Source organism: Eurypyga helias, unplaced genomic scaffold, assembly GCF_000690775.1.
Source record: "Eurypyga helias isolate BGI_N326 unplaced genomic scaffold, ASM69077v1 scaffold18460, whole genome shotgun sequence".
Classification (NCBI taxonomy): Eukaryota; Metazoa; Chordata; class Aves; order Eurypygiformes; family Eurypygidae; genus Eurypyga; species Eurypyga helias.
In genome coordinates, this window is record NW_010226687.1 from 3980 (window position 1) to 21093 (window position 17114).

General features: G+C 51.5%; 1 protein-coding gene across 1 annotated transcript in view; it reads right to left on the reverse strand.

Moving 5' to 3' along the window:
* ZNF638 (zinc finger protein 638) overlaps positions 1 to 17114 on the reverse strand; it is a gene marked incomplete at its 3' end in the record, with an annotated part of 24097 nt that overhangs the window by 3615 nt on the left and 3368 nt on the right. Inside the window, exons 8-17 of the mRNA XM_010154096.1 lie at positions 16740 to 16895; positions 14864 to 14995; positions 14590 to 14718; positions 13662 to 13703; positions 11841 to 11981; positions 9824 to 9949; positions 8029 to 8078; positions 2813 to 4136; positions 2617 to 2673; positions 2118 to 2183 (exon numbers count right to left, since the gene is read on the reverse strand). Of these exons, the coding sequence (XP_010152398.1) occupies positions 2118 to 2183; positions 2617 to 2673; positions 2813 to 4136; positions 8029 to 8078; positions 9824 to 9949; positions 11841 to 11981; positions 13662 to 13703; positions 14590 to 14718; positions 14864 to 14995; positions 16740 to 16895 (2223 nt within the window). The remainder of the gene's footprint in view (positions 1 to 2117; positions 2184 to 2616; positions 2674 to 2812; positions 4137 to 8028; positions 8079 to 9823; positions 9950 to 11840; positions 11982 to 13661; positions 13704 to 14589; positions 14719 to 14863; positions 14996 to 16739; positions 16896 to 17114) is intronic.

Below are 17114 nucleotides of genomic sequence, written 5' to 3' on the forward strand. Positions count from 1 at the left end.
TTAATAGAATCACAGAATGGTTTGGGTTGGAAGGGACCTTAAAGACCATCCAGTTCCAACCCCCCTGCCATGGGCAGGGACACCTTCCACTAGACCAGGTTGCTCCAAGCCTCATCCAGCCTGGCCTTGGACACTTCCAGGGATGGGGCATCCACAGCTTCTCTAGGCAACCTGTCCCAGTGCCTCCCCACTCTCTCCTGGAAGGATTCCTTCCCGATACCCAATCTAAACCTCCCCACGTTCAATTTAACCCCGTTACCCCTTGTCCTGTCACTACAGGCCCTCATAAAAGGCCCCCCCCAGCTTCCTTGTAGCCCCTTCAGGCACTGGAAGGTGCTATAAGGTCTCCCCGGAGCCTTCCCTTCTGCAGGCTGAACACCCCAACTCTCCCAGCCTGTCCCCATAGCAGAGGGGCTCCAGCCCTCGGAGCATCTCCGTGGCCTCCTCTGGACTCGCTCCAACCGGTCTATATCCTTCTGATGTTGAGGGCTCCACAGCTGGACGCAGCACTCCAGGTGGGGTCTCACAGGAGCAGAGCAGAGGGGCAGAATCCCCTCCCTCACCCTGCTGGCCACGCTTACATTTGAGATGACAGAGCCTGACCCTTTCTAACCCTTCTAACTGGAAAGAACCCGCAGCAACTTAATGCCGCACGTAGCTGAGAACATCGGGGAGGATGTACATTCACACGCTGAATTTAGTAAGAGGCTGAAGTAACCCCAAATCCCCTTCAGGTTACTGGAATGGACAGCTGCCGTGGGTTTGGAACGTTACACTCGGTTCACTGTCCAACAGCTATGCTTTTATAATCAGGGTGGCAGGATACGGCAGAGATCTGCACCTGCAGCCAGTTAATAAACTTATTTTAGACAGCAAAATGCACCCATTTCACCCCAAATTATGCATTCGATCCCTCCAGCAAATGATTCCAGTATTTTCTGCCCAAAATATTCCGTCCTACCACCAAACACTGGTGGGTATTAACACAGGCAGAGTGAAAAAACTCTCGTGAATGCAGAGCTTGAAGGCCAAGGCAAGATGAGCTTTAAAAAGACCACAGCCAAGAACGACTGAAACCGGTCCTCCCACAGCAAAAGCAATCCCAAATCCGAAGGCTATGTGCCTTTTCTCCCCTTTCCTTTTTAAACAGCTATCAGACAGGAGGAGTGCGTGCCTCCACGCCCGCTCAGATGGAGCAACGGGGCACGGCAAAGACACAGGAAGACAACACCCGGCTACCTTCAGCTGAAAGCCGCCACTGTATCTTCTTCCCCAAAAAGGAGAACACGGATCTGGGTTCTTACCGGAGGGAAGAGGTAAGAAGTAACGGGCGCTATGAAGCCTTTTTTCAAAGGGTGAAGAATCCTCTTGGGGATTAACAAACACCTGGGACAGAGGACACGGAAGCGTTCTCTTCCTGCTGCTTCCATCCACCTCACAAACAAGGTGATGCAGCGAGTTTGTGTGGGTTCATAAAAGGATTTGGATCTCCCACATGATCTCAGAAATCCCTTCTCCATAGGGACCCACAACTTACCTGGCAGGTCTTTGGTTTGACCCAGTAACGCTCCTTCTACAAACTCATTAATGTGTATTTTTATTACCTTCTCTCTGCTTTTCTTTCCCAAAGGCCAAACTACTTAGGACAGAGGGTCTCTCTTGTCACCTTCCTGTGAAAAGGCAGCTGGGCCTCTAGCTCCCGAGCTCTGCAAAGCAACGCCACCCTGAAAGCGTACGGCCATCCTCGCTTCGAGAGCCACCTGCTGGAAATACGGCTGCAGGAGGCACCGCGCGCGGTGACGGTCTGCTACCTCCTGCTGTACACAGTGGCTTCTGGAAGAGCTGGAAGACTCCAGCCTGCCTTCCTCTTCCCCCAGCATGAGGATGAACAAAGGGCTTACGCAGGCGACTGGGGATCCAGGTGCATGAATTCTCTCCCTCAAACGGCATCCAACACCAAAACACACCTCCTCTTAACACGCCCTCCCTGAGCTAGGATTCTCTTCCGAACGGCAGCGTTACGCCCGCGCTCGGTAACGGTGACACACAGCGTTCCGCAGGGAAGGGCACACGCGCTTTCCAGACAACCTGGACTCGAAGTCCCGTTACATCCTTACCTCCTTCCGTTTTGCACTGCCGCTAGTGCCCCTTTTCAACGGCCTGGCGTTCCCACCAACGCAAGCCTGTAAAATTAGACAGAAGTTCCCATGAAATCAGTTAAGCCAACCCACCCGGCCCCAAGAGAAACAGTCGTTAAAGAAATTCAGCTGTATTTTTCCTTTTTTCCCCTCAACAAATTTTTTTTTTTAAGTTGTCCAGATTGGTCACATGCTTGGCAAATACAGAACTAAGCCAACCGTCAGCGGCAGAGTCCAGGCATACAGTCTCTAGCAACGAGTCACAGGTAATCCCTTGCTCAGCAGCCTCTTTTCAGTAACCAGGGTCTGTGCAGGACTTGAGACAGCAAGTATCGGCTCACGAAAGGACGGAAAGCTTACCAGTTCCCATTCGGAACTAATCCAAGGACATAACGGTTACAACACTCGGGAAAGACCCGCTTCAAAAATACCTTCCTGCAATTTTGTTCCACGGAGCGTTTTCAAACCAGTTACGCACTTGCGTCGCGCTCACCGCATCTAAACGCAACTGGTCGCCCTCGCTACTCCAACTTGTCTGTTGGCCCAAACCAGCTGAGGGATTTACGGAAAAGGGAAAGGGAACACCACCTCATCGTCCCATACTCAACATGTGAGAGAAGCACGGAGTTAGCTAGCGACCAGGCCCACTGAACCGGCCTTCCTGCCCTCCTCACCTTATTGCTGCTGTTGTCTTTCTTGGCGGACGGTCTATTCTCTCCCTCTTGAGACTGTTTTGAACTAGCCCTAGTTTCCACTCGCGAGTCCTTCTCTTGCAGGGATGAATTCCTCCCATTGCCTCCCTTTCCACCAACAACAGCACTTCTGCTCACTGCGCCTTTGCGGCTGCGGTGTCCCGGCATGGTTCGGCTGCCACCGGGTCGCGGACGATCCTCCTCTTCCAACGCCGCGTTCTTCGCCGCCGCCAACGCTTGGCCTTGGCTCTCGGGTTTCAAGGGAGCTTTCTGCTCCCCTCCTTTACACACGGAAGGCTTATTTCTCCATATGGGAATCCTTGACTTGGATATATCCGGAAGAGACACCACTGCCTTCAGAATCATTTTACCGACAGAGGAAGATTTCTTGACAGATAAAGAGGGGTTTAACGTAACTACCCTGCAGGTTCCACCAGTCCTTGCTGGTCGCGGCCCTTTATTTGGGTGCGCTTTGATTAACTTTCCCTTGCTGCTCTCACCGACAGCACCTGCTGCGCTTTCCACAGCCGCCGCAACCCGGGCCACACGTTTCGCGGGTTTCTTTTCTCTCTCCATCCCAGTCTTGACCAAACGCTTTTCCGGGTTCTCCTTCACAGCTCTTCCAACTCTGAGCACAGGCTGTTCTGGTTTCACCGCTTTGTTGGCTCTGGCTACGTCCGGTTGCTTCTTCGTGGCCAAGCCAGTTTTAACTACAGGGCTCTTCCCCGGGCTCGGGGTCACAGGCATGCCATGTTTGGTCTGCACAGCAACAGGATTTTTTCCCGGAGAATCCAACCTGTTGGCTTGCGCGCCGACAGCCGGCCCCACATCTGCCGACGCTGCATCGGAAGCAGGGGGCAGCACTTCAGGGACAGCCCCCGTCGACTCCTCTGCTGCCAGCTTCACAGCACAGCCCGGCAGCACGTCTTCGGCCTTGACCGCATCCCGCAATCCCGGTGGTTCAGCGGCAGGAGCTGACAACTCCTCATCTCCCATTTCCTTCTCCGGGGCGGATGCAACAGCAGAGTCTAACAGCTCTGCTTTGATATAAACCGCCTCTCCTTTCTCCACGCTGAAGGAAGGCAGCGGCATCTCTTCTGACCTCCCCTCAGATGGCTCGGTATCGGCGGATTTCACGGATGCCACGGGAGCTTCAACTCCAGCGTCTTCTTTCTCCAGAGACGTTTCTGCCGGCCTCGGAACGGAGTCCCTTCCTGCTCTCTCAAGGGACCCAGAGGGCTCTATCTGTACTGCTGCCGTCTTGTCTTTGCCATGAGAGACGGGAACGGGCCCCTTCTTTGCCACACTAGGCTCTACCGCAGGATTAGCAGCTGCTGTTTGCGCCACTCCTGATCCCTCTGGATATACTTTCAAGTCAGAGCTAAATGCATTTGAAAAAAACAGAAGAAATCAAACGATGTTGAGAATTCTACAGTTTACAATAAGCTCTTGACGCCAACGGTGAGGGATTTCCTGATGCATTAGTGCTTAGCATTTGGAAATCTAGCTAAAGTGGTTCAAAATATTGAGGTGAATAGCTGATTAGCTTTAGGCTTCTCTTTAATCCACCTCAGTACCACAAGCCGCTTACACTTCAAATTACATCGCTCAGAGTCAGACCTCGGAGGCAGCACTCGCTCCCTACGGACCTGTGACCTCTGCGCTGGCACGAGCTCCCAAAATTTAGATCCTCTGCCACAAGGCAAGACTGCGAGAGGGTACACACGGCCAAAACGGAGATGCGGTCTCCCCGCACAGAGGAACTCCCACCCGTTTTGTGTTTGAAGACAGCAGGCTCTGCAGCCACCAACCCAGAGAGCCTAAGCCAGTCGGTAGACTCGGAAGGCTGGTCGTGGCCTCGGGGGGAGGGAGGGGTTGTTTTGGTTCTACGAGCTCGCACCATAGCAGGGAACACAGTGCACAGCAGCTCCGCTGGGCCAGGCTCTGTTTGCGCTGTACAATCCCACCGTCAGCTCCCAGGGTAATGAAGCCCAAGATGACAAGGCAGAGGATAACGCTTTTCAGAGAATTTGCGTTACAGTAAGTGCGTTATTCTTCTCTGAAAGAAAGAATCCTCCGTGGATGATCTCGGCAGACACTGAGAAGAGAGATGTCTGTGCCCCTTTTCCCGAGGGAAAATGAGCATCCCAACACCTCCCGCATCCACCGGCGGAAAGGTGGCGAAGTAGCAACGCTGAGAATCTCGTTAAGGGCGAGAAATAAACCCAAAAGCAGCAACGCACACAATTAATCCGTGGTTATGCACGACAGAGCAGCCCGCACTCCGGATTCCCGGATCCTATGTAAAGGGTGCACATTGGTATACGCCCTCAGGAGCGTGCAGAAGAGCGGAGAAGCCTGACATTTTGGTAACAGTCCTGGTGTCAGCAAGAAAACAGAAGGCGAGATCAAATGGATCTCAGCACTGCAGGGAATGCTAAGTCTTGAAGTGATGCGAGGTTCAACGAGACGAAGACACGAAGTCAACAGAAAGAGGAAAACAGGCACATTCCATGAATATCTGTGCTATGCAAGCAGAGCAAAACCACCCATCTCCAAGCTTTCCTCCGGACCCGAGGGCACTGTCCTCTGCTGCTAAAAAAGGTGACAGGAGAGACAAGAAGGGCTGTGAATTTAGCTTCAAAAACTCTTTCACAACACCAAGTTCAACAAGGCCAAGTGCAAGGTCCTGCACATGGGTCAGGGCAATCCCAGCACAAGGACAGGCTGGGTGCAGAGTGGATGGAGAGCAGCTCCAAGGAGAAGGACTTGGGGGTACTGGGGGATGAAAAGCTGGACATGAGCCGGCCGTGTGCGCTGGCAGCCCAGAAAGCCAACTGCTTTGCTCTGCTGTGCTCTGGTGAGACCCCACCTGGAGTGCTGCACCCAGCTGCGGAGCCCCCAACATCAGAAGGATATAGGCCGGTTGGAGCGAGTCCAGAGGAGGCCACGGAGATGCTCCGAGGGCTGGAGCCCCTCTGCCATGGGGACAGGCTGGGAGAGTTGGGGTGTTCAGCCTGGAGAAGAGAAGGCTCCGGGGAGACCTTATAGCACCTTCCAGTGCCTGAAGGGGCTACAAGGAAGCTGGGGGGAACTTTTTACAAGGGCCTGCAGTGACAGGACAAGGGGTGACGGGTTTAAATTGAAAGTGGGGAGGTTTAGATTGGATATCAGGAAGAAGTTCTTCCCGGCGAGGACGGGGAGGCACTGGGACAGGTTGCCCCACTCTGTGCCTTCCACAAAGCCCTAGTCATGTCAAAACACACGGATAGGATAGAATCAAACCAGACCGTGATGCAGTGGGAGGAGAGCTCTGGAGAGGCAGAAATGTGCAGGGATAAAGATCAACGAGCCTGACGTAGCATCAAGGTGCTTGAATAAACACTCAGAAGATCTGTTAGGCACCGGGAAACAAACCACGTAGACCTGCAAGCCACATTTCCTGCACAGAAGTCAGTGTAGAGGGTAATCCCAAGGATTCCTGGTGTCTAGGTTTCGTGTAGGACATCCCTGCACTGGATGCCACATGCAGCCATCACTGCCGAGCCTGTGAGAGAAAGGCTTGGGGCACTGGGTCCTAGAAATGACAGCAGAGAGGCTGTGCTCCAAAAGACACAACCTGCTCCCTCATCGGCTCAGGACTGAAAGGAGCAGCAGGACAGTTCTTGATTCTTAGCCTGGCCTAGGAAAGTTTCAGCTGCTTTAGCTGAAGAAAATAAATCCCAACAAAATGGATCGGCATCCTCAAAAAGGATGCACGCAAGGACGTCGGTCACCCCAGCTGCAAGGTCAGATGAGCTACCTATGCAGGCTGGACCAAACCGAGCTTCCAGAAGATTTTCAGGATCAGGCTGCTGGGAGGGCAGCCCCTTCTGCTCCCCAAATTTCTCTACTCCTTCCCTCCCCAGGAACACGTGACAAGGTGTTCCCATATAAATCATACAGATGATTTTCTGCTCCTCGTAAGACAGAACTGGACAAAGTAACGGTCAGGTTGCAAAGGCTTACAAGGAGAAGGCACACCGCGCTATTCGCAGGAAAACGTCAGGCTTCCCAACTGTTCAGCAGCTGCAGCAGGACGCTGGGCAGGAGCTGGGATCCGTGGGTCTGATAAATCCCCAGGGCTAGCTAAAGCACGGCCTGCCGTCAAAACGGCTTCCTGCACCGGAGACGGGCCCGAAACTAAGTGCCTGATGCACCCCATGGTCTTAAAGGTCTTTCCCAACCTAAAAGAACCCGTAAAACCAACAAGGGCCTGAAGTTGCATTAAATTAGGAGTGCCTAACTTTAGTTTTGGAAGAAACAGGTTTTGGAAATACAGCCACGGTTCGTGACAGTATAATGGCATCACTCCAAGTCCAGGACCACTATTACACAGCTGCTTTTGGGTTTTTTTAATGATAAAACTTATCCAGAAATACGGCTTCGAGTCACAGAAGGTGTTTAAAGTCATATTCGGTAACAAAATCATCTCTCCATTTATAAAAGCATTCCCAAAACATAAATCAAGTCTCTAAACCCAACAGGTAATTACTCCACAATTAGACATTTTACTACAAGCAACTTTCATAAAACAACTTGAAATGGAACACACCAAACCCACCACTTCCCACTTCCAGGTCCTGATGTCAGTACAGCATCTAAACGGTTTTACAGAATCAATTCAGGGTCCTGCGCCACAGCATGCAGTTAATGAGTTAAAACAAGGAAGTTTCGGTTTCTTTTTAGCATTTGGAAACAGAAGCGAGAGAGCCAGGTGCTCTGACAGAGGAAAGGGCTGAAGGACAAAATAAAGCAACCGTTTCCTGAGGAAATACAACAAAAAATTGTCTTACCAACATGTAATTCCACACATACTTTTCCAGGACCTGTGGTAAAATCCTGGTTGTGGTTAGTTAAAAGAGTAACAACTCAACGAGCTACACAGGAAACGGGACTTCACCCCGTCTGTCCACACTCTTGGAAAGCCCCAGATTCCAGAGCGAGTAAGTACCGCACCGCGAGAGCGACGCACAGCACGTCCTGCCCACGGAACACACGCCAGCTTGAAAGGAGTAACAGCAGTAACAGTTGAGGGATCTCACAGCGGGCTCTGTGGGCAAGCTTGGAGAGAGGCTCAGCCATCTGCTTCCTCCAGGGCAGGCACTCCATGAGCCACAGGGACATACAAAAACCCCTCAGACATTTAAAAGGCGTACCTTCCTCCGCTCGGCTCCTCCATCTTCACTTCCGTTTTCACCACCTCAGCCTGAAAGGCAAAAGTCAAGGGCTCAGCGCGCGCAGCTCGGAGAAGCATCGGCTCTGAATCTGCGTTAAGGCAGCTAATTAATAACCCCGCCGACCCAAACGGAGGCAGCTCTCGCCTGAAAGGTCAAAGGAGAGCAAAGTGTTCCGAGACCCTTCCCCCCCAAGGCCACGGGTTTCACAAGGTGACGCGCAGGCAGGTGGCAGCGCAGACGTCACTCCAGAGAGCAGACCCAAGGGCAGATTCTATTCCCTAGCAGCACTCGTTTCTTGTAGGACGGCTGCAGGTTCCCGCTTCCGGTTACGTCGAGCAAGCCTGTGGGATACGTACGGAATGAAAAAACGTCCCCTGCCAAAACAACAACCACAGGCCATCCCGGCTCCGAGGCCGTCGCGGTTGAACCCCGACAGCTCCGAGCGACTCACAGACAACTTAAACTCGGGGTTGAAAACTCCATCGCACTCCTAGCAGCATTCCAGGAACTCGGCTGGAGACTTAAGGCTGCGAGAAAGGGCGTCAGATGACTTCAGGGCACGCAGAATTCACCGTCATCTTTTATTTATGCCCCTAATTCCACAGCCTGGGGTCTTCCCGGTTTAAAAAGGGTTTATTCCAGAGGTAAGTGCCGAAAGTAATTCGGACATGTTATAATGAATTAAAAACAATCTGCTTTTTCCCCTCAGACTGGCTCCTGAAAGAAAGGCTGCGAGAGAAAAGAGCGTACAGCAAAGGGAGCCACACCGCTCCTTCTGGGACCTGGGCAGGTAGATTCCAGCAACATAACCCAGAAGACGGACAATCGGTAACAGCCATCCCTGGAAGTGTCCCAGGCCAGGCTGGATGAGGCTTGGAGCAACCTGGTCTAGTGGAAGGTGTCCCTGCCCATGGCAGGGGGGTTGGAACTGGATGCTTTGCAAGGTCCCTTCCCACCCAAACCATCCTATGACTAACAGACTCAAAAGGCAGAGATGGAAAAAAATCCATTTTCCCTCTTATCGGTGTGAGCAGGCATTGTTCTCTCCACCTCAGAGAAAGATAAAAATAGAGCTTAGAGTGTATCTAAAGTACAGATTTATTTTAGTTTTACTTTCTTGACTCAGACCGAAACAGCCCCAGTTGCAGCCAGGCTGCAGGATGCTCTATTCCTCCTTCACTGTTACAGAGGATTCCTCCTCTTCTTTTTGCTCCAGCAATATGAAACCGAGACATTACCAACACCACCGTAACTGACTACAAGCAAGCTGGAGGTGACTTTTTACAGTGGCAGGGAGTGACTTGGGTTGGAAGGGACCTTAAAGCCCCCCCACCCCCCCCCCCTGCAGGTTGCTCCAAGCCTCATCCAGCCTGGCCTTGGACACTTCTAGGGATGGGGCATCCACAGCTTCTCTGGGCACCCTGTCCCAGTGCCTCACCACTCTCTCCCGGAAGAACTTCTTCCTGATGTCCAATCTAAACCTCCCCACTTTCAATTTAAACCCGTTCCCCCTTGTCCTGTCACTACAGGCCCTTGGAAAAAGTCCCCCCCAGCTTCCTTGTAGCCCCTTCAGGCACTGGAAAGTGCTATAAGGTCTCCCCGGAGCCTTCTCTTCTCCAGGCTGAACACCCCAACTCTTCCAGCCTGTCCCCATGGCAGAGGGGCTCCAGCCCTCGGAGCATGTCCGTGGCCTCCTCTGGACTCGCTCCAACAGGTCCCCATCCTTCTGATGTTGAGAAAGCAGAAATCTTACACTGAAAGGAAGAACACTCACCTCAGGAGGCTCTCCGCTGGGTGACAGCGAGCAGGTCAGGGTATGCTTCCCCATATTATATGGATATTGCTTCAGGAAGCTGTACATGGACCTGGCTGACTGGGAACTGTCGAGCTGTAGAATTGCCTAAAAGGGAAGAAAGCACAAGCTTCGAGGAACTGCTGCACCATCATGTTTCTGCACTGCAGAAGGCATTTAATAAATGAAGCTGGCGTAGCACGTGATATCTAGTATTCCTGAGGGGCTCCAACATCCTCGTTTGAAATCAGATGTAAGCAGCATTTTTAGGATTTCTGGGTGTGGAGAATAGTGGGCTCTCTTCTTTCCGAGAGGCTGAAGAGAGAAATCTCTCCATTTGGAATTAACTTTAGAACTCAGTAAGGAAAGTGGAGCCTGGAGCTGCCCTAACCTCACGCATCAGGCACTGGTAGGGGCTGCCCAGGGAGGTGGGGGAGTCCCCATCCCAGGAGGGATTGAAGAGCCGTGTGGGTGTGGTGTTCAGGGACATGGGTTAGTGGTAGGCTTGGCCATGTTGGGTTAACAGGTTAGACTGGATGGTGTTAAAGGTCTTTTCCAAGCTAAACGATTCCATGATTCCACATGTCCAACCTTCAGGCTCCTGGACACATTCAGCTTTGACGCTGCCGTAAGTCATGAGCATCTCCCCACGAGGGGAAGGGGAAGTGCGTGCCCGTGAACAAAGTTGCGAGATTACACATACCAAGGGAACAGTGACACGACCTACACACAAACCCACAGCTGCAGCAGCAATCTCCCTTCTCCACCATTCAGCCACCCAGTTCGTTAGCCTGAGAGTTTTACAGGTCACCTTGAAAAATTCCCAGCTGCTGGAGCTGTGTTCTAAAGCTGATTGCACCTCTCTTTGTTTGTTTGTGTGCCTCTCTCAATTTTAAGCCAGCCTTAAATAAGCCACGTGCCTTTTAATCTTCCTTAGAAAATTCTGTGCTTCCATGCTTTAATCATGGAACAGTTTGGGTTGGAAGGGACCTTAAAGCCCATCCAGTTCCAGCCCCCCTGCCATGGGCAGGGACACCTTCCACTAGACCAGGTTGCTCCAAGCCTCATCCAGCCTGGCCTTGGACACTTCCAGGGATGGGGCATCCACAACTACTTCCCACGGAATCAGCACTCTGATAGGGTTTGATGGCACAGCTTGCTTCCTGATCCGTTCTCAACAGAGAACACAGTAAAGATCCCAGAAGGGCAGAGGTGTTTTGTTCTGGTGTGGGTTTTTTAAGGAAAAAAAAGGGGGGTGGCTTTACTCAGGGCTGGCTTTCAACTGAAACAGCCAGCCAGTGGGGTTAGCGGCTTCGGAGCACATTTGGTGCTCAACTCAACTACTGGCTGAAGGTCTAGGAATTCGCCCCAGATGTTTCACAGACTGCAGAGTTCTTTACGGCATTGCAAAAATGATTTAAAAAGTGGTTTTATTTAAAAAAAGAAAAAAAGGAAAAGTACTGTATTTTTCTTAAAAGCATCTTCACCTGCTTTACGGTTTATTAGCTGGACTCTTAAAACAGCTCGTCATAACGGGAGCAAAATTCCACGAGAATCGTTCAAACACACACACACGGTCAGTTAAATCCCAGTGATAACGAAAGAACCCAAGGCTAAGTGCAGAACCAGCAACATTCCAAATCAAAGCAGCAAAATTAAAATCCAAATCCGAGTCATCAGGCTGGGACGTGCCCCGTAACCAGAAAGGCGTTTCAGGCACCCCGACGTTTTCACTTCTCCTGACAAATTCATCTTTTTCCCTCGAGTTTCCTTCGAAAGAGGAACTCGTTTTCCTCCCGCTCGCACTTCCAACCTCAAAGGTTAGTAAGCAAACTAGAGGCACGACTTTCTTGTTCGGAATGAGCCTGAAAGAGCCCAAAACCCTGATGTCTCATTAGCAGAACATTCCTGGTCCTGGGAGAGGAAAAGAAGTTCTCATCCCCCCACCCCCACCCCCTCCCCACATGGTACTTTTCACCCCAGAAAAACAGTAACTTACCTTGTTTCTATTCTTCAGCACAACGTAATTATCTACTTGTCCAAATCGCAGCCCCACGCAAACCACTTCCAGTTCTCTGTACCCGTCATCCGGCAAGTTCCCGAGGTGCACAAACTGGTTGTGTATCGTTTCGGCGTTCACCTGAGGAAAAGCGACGGCAAAGCGCGCTTTAACCGGGTAAGACACTCAGTAGCAACCGCCGACCCAGGTGAGAAAGGCCCCACCGCTTCCACGCCACTCGGATCTGGTGGAAAAAGAGCATTCGCACACACCTGCGGCTCCCATTTTCACATTCACATCAGGCTGTTCCAGTCAAAAGAATCAGCTACACTCCCCCGTCAAGAGTAACAAGGACCAAGTTGAGTGTCTTGTAGTATCATTCAGACTGACTCACTGGTAAAAGGCTTCTCTTTAAGGAAAACAGCCCAGGTTTAAGCAAAATCCGGTATTTTGAAAAGCAGACACTACCTAGTCAGACCACAAACCCCTCAAGGCACAGAAACCTATCCAACAGGCTGCAATCCTGCTTTTGAAGTCGGAGTTTGGTTGACTTGACCGGCGTGTAACAACATAAAGACCCTTGGTCAAACCTCACTTCCTGTGTTGCTCAGTGCTCAGAGTTCAGACAGGCTACTGGGGAGAGCGCTCCGTCCCTCCTGAGTGGGCAGGATCCTGGTGCCGAGCGCAGAGCCACGCCGTGCCAGCACAGGTGCCGACTGAACCCCAGCACCCACTGTTTCGTGCAGGACCAGAGGGAAAGGCCCTGGGACACAAAATCCAAAGGCACTCGTAGACTTCTGAGATATTAAATAACTCCTAAATACCTGAAAAACCGCAACGCTCACTCCCACCCAGCCAGAGGGCTTTTTCCCTCCCCCTCTCCAGGAATGGTATGTTTTCTTTCCATTATTTATCGCTTTTCTGGGAGGGGAGCGGAACCATTCCAGCCGAGCAGATCAGAGGCGTAAGCAGGACGGGGCAGCAGGGGTGGTGGCGCTCAGTAAGTGCTCAGACGTGTCGGTCAGTGCCAAACAACCATCCTTAGAAGAAAGCAGCTACCCCCCAGAGACACTTGCAATTGAAAATTCCAGCCTCCTGGGACTTCTCGGAAAGGGGTTTATCGTCGGCAGAGCCGTATGCTCTGTAACCAACCGCACTCCGCTTCCGACGCTGCTGTCCCTAAAGTCACGCTTTAAGGAGTTTTGTGCCAGCTGTTTAAGCCCAGAGACACATTCAGACTCAATGACCGACCCCCTCGAGCCTGTCCTGAAAACATTTTCCATGGAAGACACAAAAGCCATCATTCCATTAACCTCTGCCTTCCTACACGGCATGAAAACGCCCCGTAGGCCAACTGCCAGCTTGCCCCCCGGACAGAAGGAGCAGGAGGGACAAGACGGGGGACAGGCTATGCCGAAGGAAGCACAGGGGTTGTTTTGATAGTTAACCCAAAATATCAGTCTATAAAACAGAGGGAAAAGGGGCGGCATTATACACAGGCAAACAACATTCTCCAAGCGTCAGCGCTCAGCAGCTACTTGCTGGAACACGAAACAAAGGTAACAGAAGGGGAGGGTCTCAGAGGACTCTTAAATGTTTCATTCCCTGCGCTTCATGCATCATGGAGCTAAACTAAATGGGCACTTACTCATTCTGCTCCCTGCTCATTCGCCCATGAAAACATATATAAACATTTAATTCAAGAGAAAGCCGAGAAAACAGTTCCATCAGCTGGTATTTCAGACCAAGTGAACTCATTCTTATTTCAAGTAACGTATCTTGACAGCACATGGAGGAAAAGTTAGCTTGCCAGCAACTTACCTTAGCGTCAGATTTTTTAATTATAGCAGTAAATATTGCTTCCTTTAAGAAAAAACAAACAAAAAAGACATTATAAGGTTTGTGTATGAATTACCATAAAATGCATAGAATCACAGAATGGTTTGGGTTGGAAGGGACCTTACAGACCACCCAGTTCCAACCCTCCTGCCATGGGCAGGGACACCTTCCACTAGACCAGGTTGCTCCAAGCCTCATCCAGCCTGGCCTTGAACACTTCCAGGGAGGGGGCATCCACAGCTTCTCTGGGCAACCTGTTCCAGTGCCTCCCCACCCTCCCCGGGAAGGATTCCTTCCTGATGTCCAATCTAACCCTCCCCACTTTCAATTTAAACCCGTTCCCCCTTGTCCTGTCACTCCCTGCCCTTGTAAAAAGTCCCCCCCAGCTTCCTTGTAGCCCCTTCAGGCACTGGAAGGTGCTATAAGGTCTCCCCGGAGCCTTCCCTTCTCCAGGCTGAACCCCCCAACTCTCCCAGCCTGTCCCCATGGCAGAGGGGCTCCAGCCCTCGGAGCATCTCCGTGGCCTCCTCTGGACTCGCTCCAACCGGTCTATATCCTTCTGATGTTGAGGGCTCCACAGCTGGACGCAGCACTCCAGGCGGGGTCTCACGGGAGCAGAGCAGAGGGGGAAAAAGAGCTGTGCAGCAGCAGCAGCTAACCGGCAATCACTGACTCCTAACCACCTCTTAGTTTCTGCTTTATTACTAAAATCAACAGCATCAGCACTTCTGGCATCAGTGTTGATCTCGTATCAGAAGACCAGGACCCCAGACGACCACTGAACGGAATCAGCCCTTGACAGGACAAGCCATCAGGATGCTTCAAACAGGCAGTATGAAAAAGTCAGCCTAAGCCCTGCTCCGCAGGGAAATTTGAGCACCCAGCCCAAAATCTCGGTGGGTTTCCTTACCTCATCTTTTATGGTCTTGAACTGAGGCACCATGTTGATGCAGAGCTGATTTCCATCCAGGAACCTTGGAAAGCAGGTGTAAAACTTCACCATGGAGTCTGCAGATTTTCGATTCATTTCCAGATAGGCCTTTTGAAACAAACAGAAAGTTGCAAGAACCAACCGCCGTTCACGAAAAGCACCTCCCACGCCTCGGTACCCCCCGTGTGCACCCCTTCAGAACGCATCTGCTGCCCCCCTCGGTGGAAACACCCCTCACTGCCCCTCAGAATACCTTTTTGTGAGATGATAAGATCAGCACATCCCTCAGTCCTCCGAATGGCCTCGCTAGGTTGGAAATTTCCTCAACGGAATATCCTTTATCAGCCAAGTTGGAAATAAGAACCACACACACATCCTCGAGTTCCTGTAAAGAAGGGAAAGCGAGCGTTACCCAGATTTCGTCAAAACCGACGAGAGCGTGTATTTTCATGGCGCAAACCCACCGATAAGCTGCACGCGGCGCTTAAAGGCAGGTGATAAATCTTGTGATACCCCAAACCCAAAGCCCGTTTAATATTTAGTAGCTGATATTAAACAATTTTAACCCTATTCTCTAATTACGTCACAGAGTCACCTTAATTACTGCCTAACCGTGGATGGATCTACCCCTACGCTAATTCTGCACACACCGCAGGCTGGCTCATGCCACCTCGGCAGAACTGCCTGCTACTTCACACCCGTGACATGCCCACACACCAGGTGCTAGGTGTCTGCAGAGGAGACCCCCCCCTCTTTAATCTGAAGAGGAGAAACCCACAGGAGGGCAACACCGACCATCCCGGCATAAAGCAGCTTGGGTGTACGGAGCAGACGCGGAGGGGAGAAGACAAGGCCGGAGGAGCGATGGGGTAGGTGCACACACAGCAAGCAGAAAATAAGCTTCTCAGCGTTTCTCACGAGGAATTAACAGGCAGGGGGTTTCCGTTGGAGGTTTTCAGGCAGCACACCAGCACTTGGAAACCAGCACCAAGCACGTACGTGCAACTTCCACAGGTTCAAGCACCTCAGACTGACCTTGGGCGCCGGTTTCGTTGCCTCTTCACTCCTCGCAGTCGCTACCGCAGCTTCTAAAAAAGGCAGAGGGGGTGGAGGGGCAGTTTAGTAGTGCAGCAGGTTTCTGGAGAGCCTTTGGTACTTCTTGCATTGCACTTTACCACCACTGTCATCATCCAAAATGAAATATTCCCTCGCTTCACTTGCAGCGCCAAGTGACACTGCCGAGACACGCACGCAGTTGTGTAAAGGCTTCCAGAAAGCACAAGCTGAAGTAGGGATTTTTTTAAGTAAATTAAAAGCCCGTAATTAAGATGCAAACACTTTGCTGACATCAGCTGCACAAGGTTTGTGTCTGCTTCTAACGGATTCCACAACTACAGCCTTGCCCACCTCCACTGCCGCAGAGCAACTCCGGACTAACACACACTTGTGCTGTGCTTAAAACAAAGTCTGTTCCTGATCACTTAAAAATACAGGGGAAATAGCATCTCTTGAACCAGCTCCAGCAGGCTACGTAAAGCCTTGAGATTCAGAGAACGAGAGGTGAAGCTGTGCGTTCGGAAAGCCCGAACCCTTCACTCGATGAGGCGTCAGTACAAGCCCCAGCGCCGCAGCGAAAAGGTCTAGGCCAAAATGCCGGGTCTGCTGAGATGCGGTGGCAGGACACGGGGTAATGGGGTTAAACTGGAATAGGGAGCTTGAGATGGGACATCAGGAAGGAATTCTGCCCAGAGAGGGTGGGGAGGCACTGGGACAGGTTGCCCAGAGAAGCTGTGGATGCCCCATCCCTGGAAGTGTCCAAGGCCAGGCTGGATGAGGCTTGGAGCAACCTGAGTTATGGAAGGTGTCCCTGCCCATGGCAGGGGGGTGAGTGGGTGGTCCTTAAGGTCCCTTCCCACTCAAAGCAACTCCCTGATTCTACGACAGAAATGAGAAAAACGCCATCAGTTTGCAACTTACTTTTCTCACTTACAGCTTCATTAACCTGCGAGTCCAGCACCGCCACCGGAGGCACCTGTGCAGGTTTATCTAAAAAACCACACAAATTCAAGAAGTTAAACATCACATAACTTACCTGTAAGTGAACAAAGGCATTATCGTACCAGATTTACCTGGGGCAGGTGCAAGACTGGCCACTCCTTTGGCCTGAGTCTCTCCTGTCTTCGCAGGCTCCGTAACTCCGTCCCCTCTGGTAACGTTCTTTGGGTCTGACGGAGTTTCCGTTTCAGCTTCTGCTGCGAGCTGAAGGTCTTCACCTGGAGATTTTGCTGGTAGTAACAGCAGAAAAAAAGCATTCTTTATTCCAATATATTAAACTCATCCATTTGCAAAAGAAGGAATCGGCTATACGTTTTTCTGCCACATGTTCAGAGGCCCATCAGAGAAATCCCTGCTCCTCGTTGCAAACAGGGAGAAGAGGGACGGCGAGGACAAGCTGTGCAAACCACGCGTACGGCTGTGGCTGTGCGGAGGAGCCTGGTTCCCCA